Here is a 15,906-nt window from a genome sequence, read left to right as displayed (position 1 = left end):
TTCTGCGTTGACTACCGGCATTTGAATAAAACCATTAAGAAGGACGTTTACCCGCTCCCTCGAATAGATTATTCCCTCGATTGCGTTCACGGTGCGTCCTATTTCTCGTCGATCGACCTACGATCTGGCTATTGACAGATTGCTGTTGACGCCATGGATCGCGAAAAGGCCGCTTTTGTTACGCCGGACGGCTTGTACCAATTCAAGGTCATGCCGTTCAGTCTTTGTAATGCACCTGCGACCTTTGAAAGGATGATCGACTCACTTTTGCGCGGTTTCAAGTGGTCGACGTGCATCTGCTACTTGGATGACGTCATCGTGTTTGCCCCAACATTCGAGACACATCTTCAACGTCTGTCGGACATCCTTGCGGTCTTCCGCCGTGCCGGGCTCCAGCTCAACACGTCCAAATGCCATTTCGGCGGCCAACAACGTAAGATCCTGGGACATGTAGTGGACGCTGCTGGTGTGCGACCTGACCCTGACAAGGTGCGCGCCGTCAAAGAGTTTCCTGTCCCTCGATCTGCGAAGGACGTTAGCAGCTTTGTTGGCCTATGCTCTTACTTCCGCCGCTTCATGGAGAACTTCGCTGACATAGCCCGCCTGCTTACTGATCTTCTGAAGACCGATACCTCGTTCTCGTGGGGCTCCGCAGAAGCCACGGCCTTTTCTCGCTCATTAACCGTCTCACCCGTTGTCCGATTTTGGCCCATTTCGATGATACGGCTCCGACAGAAGTTCGTACTGATACAAGTGGGCACGGCATAGGAGCTGTCTTGATCCAGCAACAGGCAGGTGGCACCAGAGTGATAGCGTATGCCAGTCACCTTTTTAACCCCGCCGAACGCAACTATTCTATCACTGAGCGTGAACGGCTCGCACTTGTATGGGCTGTCAGCAAGTTCCGTCCATACTTGTACGCAAAACATTTGCTGTAGTTACGGATCACCATGAGTTATGCTGGCTTTCCACTATGAAGGACCCCACCGGAGGACTTGGTCGTTAGGCATTACGGCTACAGGAATACGACTATTCGGTCGCCTACAAGTTCGGTCGCATGCACAGGACGCGGACTGCCTGTCTAGTCACCCTGTTGACCCCCCTGACCCTCGAGACAATGACTACGACCCCGGCGTATTCGCTCTGTCGAACTTGCTCAACATTGCTGACCATCACCGCCGTGATCCGTCGCTTTACAAGATCATCCAAAGCCTTAGCTCCAAGCCGGCCAGCCCTTCTACGCGACAATTTATGCTTCACGATGGCATCTTGTTCCGCCGAAACTTTTGCGAGGACGGGCCTGACAAGCTACTTGCACTGCCTCAGCATCTCCGCTCGGACGTCCGCCGCGAGCTTCACGACGCGCCCACAGTTGGTGACCTTGGCGTTGCTCGGACTTACGACCGCGTGCGTCGGCGCTTTTACTGGCCGGGCCTATACCGGTCCGTGAGGGGATACGTCACGGCTTGGGATGTATGCCAACGCCGAAGAACGCCTCGTTTGGTTCCATCCGGCACACTTCAACCAATTGATGTTCCCACGTAACCATTCTTCCGTGTAGGAGTGGACCTTCTCGGCCCTTTCCCCTTGTCCCCGTCGGGCAACAAGTGGATTGCTGTCGCCACGGATTATGCTACGTCTTACGCTATCACGCGTGCCCTCCCCACCAGCTGTGCCACAGACGTAGCCGACTTCCTCTTGCATGATGTAATCGTGTACCACGGTGCCCCTCGTCAACTGCTTACGGATCGTGGGCGGTACTTCTTCTCCCAAGTTATTGATGACCTTTTTCCGTCCCGCAGTACGAAGCACAATCTTACAACCGCCAATCATCCGCAAAAAACGGGCTTACTTAACGCTTCAACAAGACGCTCACGGATATGCTAGCCACGTACGTGTCCACCGACCACCGCGACTGGGACCTACCACTACCCTACGTTACGTTTGCTTATAATTCTTCTCGCCTCGACGCTGCTGGCTACTCCCCTTGGGCGAGAGCCTGCCTTACCATTGGACACCGTGTTGACTAACTCGGGGACATTCACAACCGAATACGCACGAGATGCGGTAGCGCACGCTGATTTGCACCCGACAGGTTGCCCGCGCCAGGATATCGACTGCACAAACAGCCCAGAAAGACCGCTATGACCAGCACCATCGCGATGTGTACTTCGCCCCTGGCACTTTGTTACTCCTGTGGACCACATCGCACCACGTCCGCCTGTCTGAAAACTGCCTTGTTGTTTCACGTGCCCTTACCTCATCCTACGCATGGTAACTCCCGTGACCTACAAAATTAGACCTCTCACGCCTTCGCCGTCATCTCATTCAATGTCGCAACTTGTGCACGTCTCCCGTCTGAAGCCGTACCACTCCCGGGATCCAGACTGCCTCTAACCTTGTTCCGTTGTTTGCACCGAGTCGGAGCTATCGCTGCCGGAGGTTATGTCACGGGCTTTGGCAGATTGGCAATCCAAGTGTTAAGCTATGGCCAACCTCTCCTTCAGGAATATCCGCCACTGCCTAGCTGGTACACAGCTTTGGGAGACGACGACGACGCTGCTTGCCTTGCGGACGTGCGCGCTGTTCCGGGGACATTCGAGCTGCTTTGCCCACTGGCTTGTATTTTACTGTTTATACATCTTATTACAAGCAGTGCCTTCACTGCCACGTCACAAACTCAATGGTGTGTTTCCTCTGGCGTACTCACGTGAACCATTGAGAACGCACAGGGTTTTGCAGTGTTGGGAAATAATTTGTTTTGTAATTTCGACTTAAGTAGGTAAAGATATACTAGGAACATTTTTATGGTGCATGGAATTTTAATATTTTCTTTGCCAAGACGAATATTCCTAAGAGCAGCCGTTATGTTTTTTGGCCACCGTTTTCGCTTCATTTCTTAAGAGCAGGTTATTTGTCCTGATAAAGGTGCAGTTAATATTGTGTCCGCCTGTTTAAAACCTTTTTCAGCATTGCCAGTAACTTATGTGACAATATTGAGAGCATAACCTACTAGTCATAGATGAACAACTAAGGGCAACAAATGCGTTTCGATAGTTACACAGATAATAAGGGAGGTGTTTACATTTTTGGTTTACATTTTTACAACAATCCCAACAGGACATTCAACTGCGGTGGGGAGTACAAATGAACTTTTCGTCCATTTTAAGATAAAAGTGTCGTGACGCGCGCACCATACACGTGTAACATACTACTCTGTATATTTATCATATATATATTTTTAAGTATGTATGTATGTATGTATGTATGTATGTATGTATGTATGTATGTATGTATAGTGATCGAGTGTAAACAAGTTGAGGTGCACGTGGACACAAGAGCGGCAGTCTCCTTATGAGAAAAAGCGAGTCTTGAAAAATATTCCCGCTCAAGATTTTTAAACAGGCATCATAAGACTAATAGCCTACAATAGAGGTTTGACTGCTATAAATGATTTTTATTCGCATAGCCTGGATCTAAATTAATGTGTTAACGCACGGGGGTCTACACAATTATATTCATGGCATTGAAAAAAGATGCCAGGGTGGGTGACACAATTGAGCTGAATAGCGCTAAAAATGTAAAAAGAAAGTCACTGTTTGAGAAAAAGAACAAGGAAAAAAGAAAAAAATTCAAGCCTGACAAAAACGTGTGGAACATTTCTTAACGAGGGTCCTGTTACAGTCGTGAGACACTGGGACCCTCGCCTGTATAATAATTTGTTTGTATGTTTCCATACAACGTAAAAATGAATTTGAATTTGAAATTTATTGTGGAACAGAGCATCAGATGTACAATAAAAATATTTCTTGGTAGTATATAATGTAGGGAGCAGATGAGACGGTGCCGTAGGGGTTACAATTCTTTACAGTGGCGTTGTGGTCACAAAATGAGCCCGAGAATCAAGGACCACCCGTGGAGTTCAGCGGAACAGCGCGGAGGCCATAATGTTCTGGGTTGCGTCATCATCTCCAATAATGGTGATGATACGGCGCGACCGTGTACGATGAGGATGTCGCTACCGGGCTCCCCTATTAGCGCGCAGAGAGTGAAGAAATAGTGTGGTAAATAATGCGCGCGAAAAAGGAATGCAAAGGCGGCAGAAGAAGCTACATATATGAAGCGAAATATATCAACTTGGTTGCAAGCAGCCAGCATAGGTGGAGAACTATCTACATATGTGCGCCTGGGGTCACAAAATGTTCCGTGGGAAGTCCAAGGTCAAACCATAGGAATCGGTCGGCGTTGAGGGAGCGTCCGGGGGGGCTATTAGCTTAGGAAGGCCTAAACGTAGAGTTTCGTTGCTGCCGCAAGCGGAAACGAGCTGACTGCCGTGCAGAAGCATTTGAATGGAATATGTAGTGAGGTAGGGCGCCCGCGAAACAAAGCACACTCACCCGGGTGCGTAGCTTGCATAGGCGGCGGCGATGGGGCCGGTCCAAAGTCAGTGATGGCAAAGCTAGCGAGGTCTATGAGAGCACATCATACCAAAGCCTGTGACAGCGTCGCCCGAGCGATGGGTTCGGCGTGCGGTAAACAGTCGAGGCGCTTTTCTTGGGTGAGCGATCCTTGTACTTAGCAAAGGGCGTAAGACACGTCGACGAGCGTGTGCTGTGAAGTTGAACGGTCACCTTTGCCGTGTGTTGGGGTGAGCCGTGATCAGCCACATGCAATGCTCGCGACAGCCCTGCAGCGGCTTTGGGGGTCGCTGATAATGGTGAGCACACGCTAGCGTAACGCGTGGCGCTTCTTTTCCAGGCTGAACGATCATCTGCGCTAGCATAGGATGGTGATAGAAAATATCCTAATGAGCGTCTCCCCGGTGGGGTTGTGCAATCCCTGTGGTGTGCTACATGGGGTATCTGGGACGACTTCCGTAAAGTGGTCGCTGAAGCTACTTCGCACGCAGGTGCATTGCGTGGAACACCGTCCTTGACAGGCACCTGAAGACGTGTGTCCGAGCACAGTGTGCTGGGTGCCATGTCTCGGGCATGTCTAAAGAAGACGTTTGCCTAAAGGGAGGCAAATTTGGTTGCCTCAATGCCCAGCCTGGTGATTCAGTAAGGTGTGTAGGCAGCGCAGGTGCGGTGGTGGGTACACTGCTTCAGGTGTGGGGGCAGTCTCCTCTACACGCCACCGCATCGCTGTGGCCCGTGAGGCATGGCGGGGCTATTGTTGTCATGCCATCGTTGCTTCACTGCAACGCTGTCGCTGTAAATGGGCTGGTCCTAGGCAGGAGGACGGTGACATTCGTGGGGCAAGGTTCAGTGACTGGCACGGATGGCTTCGGGAACCGACCGGAACGCGCCACGAGAAAGGCCCTCTGCTCGTCGTAAGGTCGGGCTCCAGGTTCTGACAAGATGTAGGCCAGGCTAATTGGAACCAGCTCATGGATCAGAAGGTAACGGTTCTGCTGTGTCGTGACACCGTAGAGGTAAAAAAAGAACTCCATTTCGAAAGCCACACTTTTGATATCTTAAAGAAGAACGGCGGGCGATGTCGCAAAGGCGCCGTACTAACCGAGAGTGTCAGCTGGCAGGGAGTAAAGTGGTTGGGTGCAGCGAGCGTGGAGGGGGTCACGGTGGAAGACCGACGATAACTGAGCCGGGTGTGGATGTAAATAGCGCCGTGCTCCTATCATAGGCTCATCACAAAGACACAGTCGACACTGCAAGCCGTTAAACGCACTTCCTGTTCCAACGCTTGGCGTGTCGTGCAAGAAGGCAATGACGTGGAGCAATGCCGAATCATTACGGCTAGCAGGGCTCGCACCGACGCGTGCCATCACAAGGACCTCGAGATCGTCGTATGGTTGCTGACTGTATTCTATGATGTCGATTCGCAGGTCATGCGGAAGCAAGGCTCTGGCAAAGTGGTAGCGTTCAGCCTGCGATTCGATGCGCCGTACTTAAAGCGCACCTCCATTTTACGGAAGTAGGCACTGGGATGGAAGTGCTCGAATGCCGGATAGGGGGGAGGGGTGGATTGAAGATGAAGCGCGGCTGCATGCTGCTGCTGACGCCCGGGTCACCCATTATGTAGGCGACCAATGAGGTGGTGAGGCGGAGCCCACATTTATTCAGAGTTGTGTCGGGATGGCAGCACGTACCCGAGAATCAGGGAGCACCCGTAGAGTGCGGCCTAGCAGCGTCGAGGCCATGATGTTCTGGGCTGCGTAATCATCTCCAATAACGATTATGGTAGGGCGCGGCCATTGGCGACAATGATGTCGCTACAACTCTATTCGCCAATGTGAGGAGGGAAAAAATACCACAGTAAAAAAACTACACCACCTCCCCGAAGAGAACTATGTGGTGATGCAAAGCAGAAATTTTAGCGTACTTTCAGCTCATCAGACGGTGCAGCGTGTCTCAACCGAAGCAGCAACTGAGGAAGCGGCTCATGGACCGGATTTTATTATATAGAGCATATGGAGTGTAGAGGAGAAGATGAGAGAGGAGAGGCGCATGCACGCTTATCGTGCAGCTGGCGTGTTGCCGTTATGTTGACTGATGTGGTGTTTAGTAGCGCCAGAGGGAATTTCACGTCCGGGTCCACACCAGTGGCAATGGCATGCAAGTACTGTTAAAAAATTACTGTTGTGTTACGGTGAGTAGGCGGTGGTGATTGAGGCGCCGAAACTCGTCCGTCCTGTTGTCGTCAATGTTCTCGTCTCTGTTGTAGAATCGGTAGTCTCCGTCAGCGTTGTGAGGTATAGATGGGGGGTTGGTTCCAGTGAAATGGCGCGTACTCACTCGGGCGGATTGGCCAGGAAATAGGCGCCTTACCGAAAGAAATTAGGCAATTTTTGTAGGGATAGAAAAATATTTAAATATTATGAAGGATTAGCGGTAGATGAGTTGAGAAATAAATGTGAGCAGATAAGAGAAAGAACAAAAAAAAGGTAAAAACGAACACCATTTAATAAAAACGGGAAGTAAGAAACACGAACAAAGTGGTACAGACGAAGCAGTGAGCTGGGCGCGCATATTCTTGACAGGGGAGTCCACTAGGGCTAAGTGATGTCTAGCACGGCAGACGGCTTGATTCCAGGATGAATGAGTGCAACGCACTGCAAAGATCCCCGTTGCAGAATCCGAGTTCCTCCGCCCCGAATAACAGAATAACTATAGTTGCACCGGCTGATAACAACGTAGACGCCATCATCTTCGCAGCTTTGTCTTCGTCTCCTTCTTCTTGAGCGGTTCCACTAAGGGAAGATGACGATAATGGTTGAACGCGAAGCAGTCTCGTGATGGATTCTTTGGTTGGCCAATCCCTAGGGGTATTCTGTCAAAATCAGAATCGGAAGTGCTGCGGACGGGGCGAGAACAACGTACACGCCCTCCGCTTCGCAGCTTTGTCATCTTGTCCTTCTTCGTCTACAGCGGTTCCCCTACTTGAAGATGACGACGGTGGTTGAACGCAAAGCTCTATCGTGATAGATTCTTTGGTTGGGCAGTCCCTAGGGGCATCCTGCTACGATCAACATCAGATGTGCGGCGGACGGGGCACGGACGCGGACATCCCCCTGACCAAGAGCCGCTAACATCATCCTTTAAAGTTTTTAGTTCGTCGTTTCTATTGACATTCAGCTTCGTGTGCCTTCGTTGTATCAGTGGCTTCTTGACGTAGTTTGAACCAGTCTAGGACATAAGGCGCATTCGTAGCTCTCGCTCCTGTCTCGGTTTTGTATCGCAGTGGGAAGAGCGCCCCGTACCTCCCATTGCAGCCAGAGAATCGTGTGTTCGAATCCGAGCGCCGCTAACTATTTCTTTTTTTATATAGTGTAGGGGGAGAGGGGCAGACAACGGACGGACGCTGACATAGCCTCGAGCAAGAGATGCTTCGCATCTACAACAGTACGGCTGCCAATTTACGGTGGCGTCGTTTAGATTTAAAGTGCGCTGGTAGTAACCTTTCGGATCAATGCCTGTCTTTTTAAAATATATAGGGTATAGCAGTGCAAGTTTGTGATGCAACCGACGGTTAATTACTGTTTCCAAGACCAACTGGCTTTGAAGTTGTGTAATGCTAACATTAGAAAAATAATTTTTGGTCAGAAAGGGGGCGGCACGCTTCTGCACGCGTTCTAGCAGTGCTCATAAATTATCAAATGATGGTCCCCAAACGGCGCTGATGTGAATTTCACGTGCGCGAAATATAAAGGTTTCTTGCTTTTATAGTTGCATCACTGAAGTTGGGGTTTAAAAAAATCAGCATGCGATAGGCTGAAAAGAACACGTGTTCAATCTGATGTTTCCAGATTATGTTGAATAAAAAATACACTCCAAGAGATTTATCATCAAACGTTGTGTCAAGAGGGACCCGTCCGAGACTGTGTTTTCATAAAATATGGTGGTGGCTGCGTGTGAAGGAGAGGTGTTATCTTTTTGAAACAATTATAGTTTTTTTTATTTTTCACACAACTTTTGAACATCGTTAAAAATACGATGAAGATAGCTCGTGTTAGTTGGGACTTTGATACCGCGATAAACAGTGAAGTATTTGCGTAAAGGCGCACTTTGCAGGTCACTGTATACACAATGTCCCCAATATACAGTGTGATCAATGTTAGGCCAACAGGTTTTTTTTAATTAGGCGATCATATTTACGTGAAGACCGACGATACAGTGAAGTTACGTGCCCATGGTGATACAGATTTATGTGGTAATGTTCATGCCGCCTGCCTTGTTAGTAAAATTGTACAATCTACTTTGTAAAACCTGCAGTGAGCAGATATGTTCGTATTCAAAAGTGAAACGCAATGGCGTTTCTGTGCACTTTTATTTGGCAGAATTCGTGTAGCGTATCTGTACTACGACATATCGAACTGAAGTTTTATTGCCGTCCGCATGAGTATGCATGCTAGACAGTGAAGACCGGGGCAAAGCCTTTTTCTGTGTTTAGATAACTTTTCCAGGTACGGCAGATTGCGATAACGCCAGCCAAGACTGAATTGATTCCGGTTATCGTTACTCGCCTATGCCATCACGTCACTTTGTGAAACTAAACACCGTACTAGGCAGACATGTCAGAAAATGGTAGAAGGATTGCGCCTCACCTCATTGTCTTGGAAGCGGAATCATGCGAACGGTAAATAAACTTCGGAGTTCGTATTTCGGGCTGCGGATGCGTTAGAAGAATTTCGTCAAATAAAAGTTCGTAGTAACACGATTGCGTTTAACTTTCAGTACGAACATACCTGCTTACTGCTGCCACTAAAAAGCAAATTATTAAAGTTCAGTAAATCAGACCACCGACATTTATAATTATCATTTCATTCTGTGTCGCCCTGCGCACATACCCCAGTCTACAGGTTCTTTTCACGTACACCTAACTGCCTATTTTTGAAGAAACCAGTGGACTAAAGTTCATCACCATGTATATAAGGAAAAGCAGCGACCCTATATAGGTCCTTGCGGAACACCAGAACTAACACTCACCATCGTTTATCAGAACACATTGGGTCGAAGATGCAAATAACCTGGAATACATTGGACTAAGTCTTGCTGAGGGCAACGAAGTGAGCACTTATAGAGTAGCAACGTGTGCGGGACGGAATCAAATGTCTTTTTAAATCTTAAAAATACGCAGTCTGCCTGTTCTTTCCCGTCAAATGATAGTAAAAGATCATGGCTAAATTATTGTGATTGTATTGCGCCAGAATAACCTTCCCGAAATCCGTTTTGCCAATTGGTAAGCTATCATCTAGATTCTTCGTGTTTTATTGCAGCACAATATATTAAATGTTCTAGGATTTTGCTGCAGACACTTGTGAGAGATATGGGTATATAGATATTAGGATTGCTTTTGGGGTATGCTTTGTGAATGGGCGCGACGTTTGCAGTTTTCTTATCCTCTGGCAAGTCACCGGTGGTGATCGACTTGGTAAACAAAGTAACGAAAAAGTTGGCAATGGTGTCAAAGCAGGCAAGAATGTGTAAGTGGGTGTGGCACCAGGTTCACCTACGTTTCCCTGTAGCTTAATCTTAAGAGGGAGATTTCAGGTTTGTATAACTTATTATGTAAACGACCACAATTTTCAATGACGATTGCGCGACACGTCAAGTGTCGTGTCATGCCGACTTTGCCATCCTGAGATATGTTGCCCCAGATCCGTATAAACTGGAGGCAGGCGAAGACCGTAAACACGGCGACAATAGAAATGTCATTGAAACAAAAGTACAATGGCGTGTTTGAAGAAGGGCTTGGCATAATAAGACAGCTGTCCAGCTAATTTTTCGCAACGCGATATCATTTCTTTAGGCACATCGCGCAACAACAAAAATAGAGCAATGAAGTTTCGAACAAGCTGACGTTAGCTATCGAGAATGACCCAGTGACTGGTCAAAGCACTTAGTCGCTGTTTTTAAAGATGACAAAAAACGACACGGTGACGACACGGTGAATACCGTGTCGCGGTAAATCCGTATTTGGAGAAAGATCACTATCCGCTTCCGTTGCTGGAAGACATTTTTGCCGCTGGCGGTAAAATATTGTATTTTCCAGATTTTTAAAAGCGCATCTGGAATTTGAGCTTGACAAGCGCGTTCAGGCAGTTCTCAGGACGAACACGCACCTTGTGTTGTTTTGGCCCACCTGTCTTTTCTACGGCGTTGCAGGCGCACCGACATTGTTTCAGTCAGTTATGGACGCAATCCTAAGCGATATTCTGGGAATCATTTGCTACGTACGTGAAGTTTTGATTTCAGGCAAAACTCAAAAACACTGCGTTCAAAACGGTGAGCGCTTTCGGGAGAAACTTTCGAAGAATAAAATTTTCGCCAATGTCGCAAAATGCAATTTTTTTTGCAAAGCCGCCATAGATATCTCTGGCTCGAGATAAGCTACCAAAAAACTGAGGCTGACAAAAGAAAAAGTCGACGCGGTACTGAATGCACGGCAGCCACAGAACAAAAGATAGTTATGAGTTTTTTAGGTCTTTTGAACTTTTACGCAAAGTACCTTTACCTCTTGAAGGAATACTAGAACCGTAAAATACATTGCTAAGAAAAACAAATGTGTTGAACTGCTCTTAAGAAGCCTAAAAAGCTCCCAGTGTTTCAAAGTTTTTCTCTAGTGATGCAACGCTTAAGCTGTAATATGCAGCAAAGTCACTGAGGCTATGTCACGCATCTGCGCACGTTCTAGCTGCAGTTATCGTTGCCGTGTGGGTTTTGAACATTGACTCCAACAGAAACAATCTATGCGCATATTTCACATTCAAATAGAAGCGCTTCCCATCGTATTCGGCATGCGCATTTTTTCTAAATGTTTGTGTGGCCGACAGTTTATTATTCTTGCCGGCCATCAACAGCTCATCTACTTTTTCGACACAAAGAAACATGCAAATACTTTTGCAGTAGCAGGACTTCACCACTGGTGAAATTTCCTCACTTGTTAAGAGCATAGGATTGGTTAAGGAAAGAACCTCTCGATTGCCAAGGCTTGTTGCTATTCACCGTTACCATTGCCTCGGAGCTCTAGCGCAGAAACTGAGAAAAAATAACCACCCGAGATATGCAACTCCCCGCTAAAGAAGTGGCCAAAAAACTGAAAGATCACAACACAGGGTTATTCGCTAAATAACGTGGCGGGGCTGGTCTAAGCTCCCGATAACTGCATGAGCAATATTTTATTAGAAGGTACGAACTTTATTTAGGAATCAACAGTCTTATGTAGATCATTCGTGTAGTAATATCCTCTTCGCTGCCGCAAATTGCTTTAAACCTACGGCACGAAGAGCACCCGGGGATTATCCAAATTAACATGTTGGCTCGAGGGGCGTCTTAGAGGCCGGACATCGACAAACATCTTGAGAGTGTGTCTACAAATGATAAATTTCTCAGAGAGCTGAAGCTTCGATTCCGACCTCACAATAACACCATTAGATGCGGTTTTGTAACAACTGGGAGTGCGTACACACGCCTTTGGGCACAAGCGGGGGCAGGTCATTTTTGTCATGCTTGGCTCGCACTCAAGATGAGTGAATGTTAAACTGATGCACACCACCACCGCGCTTAGAACAGTTGATTTTGTACGCTTTGTGTTTGCGCCTATGCTCTTCCAGTTAAAATGGTGACGGACAATTTTTCCCGGTTTGCATGTTCCGCATTTCAAAATTCCTTTGTCAAAGTGAAGCAACGCACAGTCTGACCCCGTCTCTTAATTCCTAGTCAAATGGTGCCGCGGAACGTGGAGATCAGACCATAAAAAGGCCCATTTGAAATTGCTATTATTTGAGCAAACAGTCCTTGCAATAGAAGGGTACGGCACAATGTAGAACTCTATTTTTTCGTTCCCAATGACTCCCAACTTTTTACTGGTAAGACACCTTGTGAAATGTTTCTGGTGGGAAACTGCGAACTCGCCTATCTGTGTTAAAATCATACATTGCTGAAGCAATAAAAAGTAAAATGAAAAGGACTGAGAACAATGAAAAAATGTGGATGTGCTGCTAGAACGTTTGCTGGGGGGGGAGGCAGCCCTGGTAAAATTGGTCAGCGGGGGAAACATAAAATGTTTTCGGTTCAAATTGATCAAGCTTGCGTCTGATGTGACCCGCCGGAATGGCTTAGTGGCTAAAGCGTTGTGCGGCTGAGCACGAGGTCGCGGGTTGTATTATCTGCTACAGCGTCCACTTTTTCTATGGAGGCAAAAAGCAAAAGAGGCCGTATGCACGAGATTTCGGTGCACGGTAAAGATCCCCAGGTGGTCAGAATTACTCGAAGCTGTCCATAACGGTGCGCCGCATTGCCTGCGTTGCGTCGGTGCGTAAAACCCGATGTGAAGCAGGTTGCTTTTGTGAATGAGGAGAGTAAAATTTACCGGCCGGACAGGAGTCGAGACGATTTGGCTACGGACATGAAAAAAATATGCTGATGGGACGAGTTCGGAAGAAAGGTGAACAAATGGAAATCAAGCTAATCTAGCAACAACAGTGCAATGAGAAAAAATTCCCGTGAAAACAGTCCCACTGCCAATTTCTCGCAGTCACTTGTGGGTCCTGTTAATGAGCTGAGTTGGCTTGCAGGGCTCGGTGCGCTTGTGTGGTGTGGTGGCCGCTGGCACTGTGTCACCGTGCCATTGCTGCTGCGCGTTGCAAATTCTCGGCGCTGTTTTCCGTGTGCTAGCCGTTCCACCGAGAGGGTTGCGTTGCGGACGTCGCGAGGACTTGCCAGGATCGAAGTACTGGAGGACGGTGCAGTTTGGCGTCGAGCCTCTTGGACGTTCACGCCCAGCCGAGAGCTCCCAGGAGAAATGTGCAGCTCCGTAAAGTAGATCTCCTAGGCGTTCTCGCCCAGCTGAGAGCTTCTGGAACCTCCTTTTTTCCTTCCAGCCTCCAGTGCTCGCTACCTCTTCTTCCTCTTCCTCTTTTTGCCTGTCTTTCCCCGACCGCCGCACGCACTCCTCGTCCCAACCGGCACGAGTGGTTCGCCTTTTTCACTGTTCTCGATCGGACTGCCAGCTCATCAATGTGCCTCCTCACAAGTGCCCCCATGAAAGAAGTGTTTTGAGGAAAAACACTTTTGGTGAGAAGTTCGCTACGTTGTTACCCTCGTCGGTCGTACCTGTAAATGCGCACACTCACCCAGCACCAACATACACCAATATCCACACCACTGTTAAACACGACATAGTACTTCGACCACAGTATATAAGCAATGATAACAAAAAGCACACAAAGACTAAAAATGACACCCACTAGAGAGTGCACACACTCCGTTCCTTTTAACTGGGTCTTGCGGAATATACCACCTAATCCTTGAAACAAACAATGTCTAAATCAACTCGGCACAAAAATCGGTTTGGTCATTTGGGTTTAAAAAAATCAAAATTCTCTCAGCAGTCTTTTCATTGAAAATATTTCTGAATATTTCTGCACGACACCGGTTTGCGCAGTATGTTTACGCCGCTCCTGACCTTCCAGATCGTGGCCTGCTGGGTTGCTGACACCGCTGGCCTGGGCGACTACGCTTGGTCACCAGCCGGTGGCCTAGCAGTGCTTCTAGCGCCCACGCGCTGTTTGGATCAACGACGGATCCTGCTACCGATCCCCAGCCCGCCGACAGCACCCTGCGCCTGCAACTACGCCTGGCAACGCTATTCATCGTCGACGTCACCAATCACGTGGGACCTATCCGGCCTACTTAATCATTGGAACATCACCCTCACCTGGGGGCACGACACCGGTTTGCGCAGTATGTTTACGCCGCTCCTGACCTTCCAGATCGTGGCCTGCTGGGTTGCTGACACCGCTGGCCTGGGCGACTACGCTTGGTCACCAGCCGGTGGCCTACCAGTGCTTCTAGCGCCCACGCGCTGTTTGGATCAACGACGGATCCTGCTACCGATCCCCAGCCCGCCGACAGCACCCTGCGCCTGCAACTACGCCTGGCAACGCTATTCATCGTCGACGTCACCAATCACGTGGGACCTATCCGGCCTACTTAATCATTGGAACATCACCCTCACCTGGGGGCACGACACCGGTTTGCGCAGTATGTTTACGCCGCTCCTGACCTTCCAGGTTAGTTACCTGACACATTCTAAACAATGCTCAACCAGCAACTACTTCCTTGTCGCGGTGTCGTGCCCCTACGACTTCAGATTCCGCAACTTGCTATGTACATGTTACAAGGTGTGCACCCTACAATTGCTGTCACAGTTGATGTTATTGCTGTCCGGAGATGTGGAACTAAACCCCGGCCCAACTAAAGCTCAGATAGAAGCCCTATTTGACGCTATCAAGAAGCTCGATGAAACCGTCCTAACCATTCGTGAAGATATTAACCAGCTCAAGGCAGTACAAACTAACCATGAAACAGTTCTCTCAACATTAACAAACCGAATCGTAGCGCTAGAAACAGTCCAAATTGAACCCTCACCGAACGCCGTACCCGAAGACGCTGTCAAAATCAAGCATGAAATAGAAACACTAAAAGCTGCTAATACCGACGCTAGTAATCGACTGCGCCGCAATAACCTTCTCTTCTTCGGTATTGAGGACTCTGCAAAAGAATCATCGGAAGAATCCGAACTTAACGTACTAAATTTTTGCACCACCCAACTCGATATTATGATCGAACCAAGTGCAATTGAACGGGCTCATCGGATCGGAAAATTTGCCCCTGACAAAACAAGACCAATCGTGGTAAAGCTTGCTCACTTCAAAACAAAAGAAAAGATTTTAGGCTGCGGAATCAAGCTTAAAGAAACGACCTTCGCCGTAAGGGAAGACTTTGCTGCAGCCACTCGCCTTGCGCGTGCTAAGTTGCTTAAGTTCATTCGGCCAAAAAAGTGTGCATTTATGCTGAGAATGGACAAGCTGTTTGTTGGTAACAAGACCTACTTGTATGACGCGAAAAATGATAGCATTACGGAGCTTGAAAACTCACCCATCATTACATTGGATAACAACCCACTATCACAAGCCACCTCCGTTGGCAACACATGACAGGTTTCGAATCATTCCGCCTCATGTAACACGTGTGTCCGCCCTATGGCATTTCTAAACTTAAACATCGCATTTACTAACATACGAAGCATAATTCCTAAACGCGATGAACTTTACAGTTTCATAAATGATATCAGTGCTGACATAGTCATACTAACTGAAACATGGTTGCATCAAGACATTATAGATACGGAAGTGTTTCCCTCCAACTTGAACTTCACAATTTTTCGCCGCGATCGAGATAGCAAGAGAGGAGGTGGCGTGCTGATAGCCATTACTAATACCCTAGCATCTTCACTTATATTCCATGATGACAAAATAGAATTAACCTGGGCACTTGTCTCAAACGGAGCCTCGAAATTTGTTTTTGGCGCCTGCTATAGGCCGCCGGACAGCCACCCCGACTTCTGCGACCTACTTCATCAATCCCTATTTACAGTTACCAA

At 48.0% G+C, this 15,906-nt stretch overlaps 1 protein-coding gene across 1 annotated transcript; it reads left to right on the top strand.

The window, feature by feature from the left end:
• Window positions 1-13,906: 13,906 nt before the first annotated feature.
• On the top strand, window positions 13,907-15,460 carry LOC144161012 (uncharacterized). The gene has a single exon (XM_077692082.1). The coding sequence runs from the start codon at window positions 13,907-13,909 to the stop codon at window positions 15,458-15,460; it is 1,554 nt and encodes a 517-aa protein (XP_077548208.1).
• The last annotated feature ends 446 nt before the right edge of the window (window positions 15,461-15,906 follow it).

The sequence above is a fragment of the Haemaphysalis longicornis genome, unplaced genomic scaffold, assembly GCF_048455015.1.
Source record: "Haemaphysalis longicornis isolate Haplotype H1 unplaced genomic scaffold, Haemaphysalis longicornis Haplotype H1 scaffold_11, whole genome shotgun sequence".
Taxonomy (NCBI): domain Eukaryota; kingdom Metazoa; phylum Arthropoda; class Arachnida; order Ixodida; family Ixodidae; genus Haemaphysalis; species Haemaphysalis longicornis.
This window is presented reverse-complemented; position numbering and strand designations above follow the sequence as displayed.

Bases quoted from the DNA above. Each gene is read 5' to 3' on its own strand.
- LOC144161012 (XM_077692082.1), top strand. From the start codon at position 13,907: ATGTTTACGCCGCTCCTGACCTTCCAGATCGTGGCCTGCTGGGTTGCT.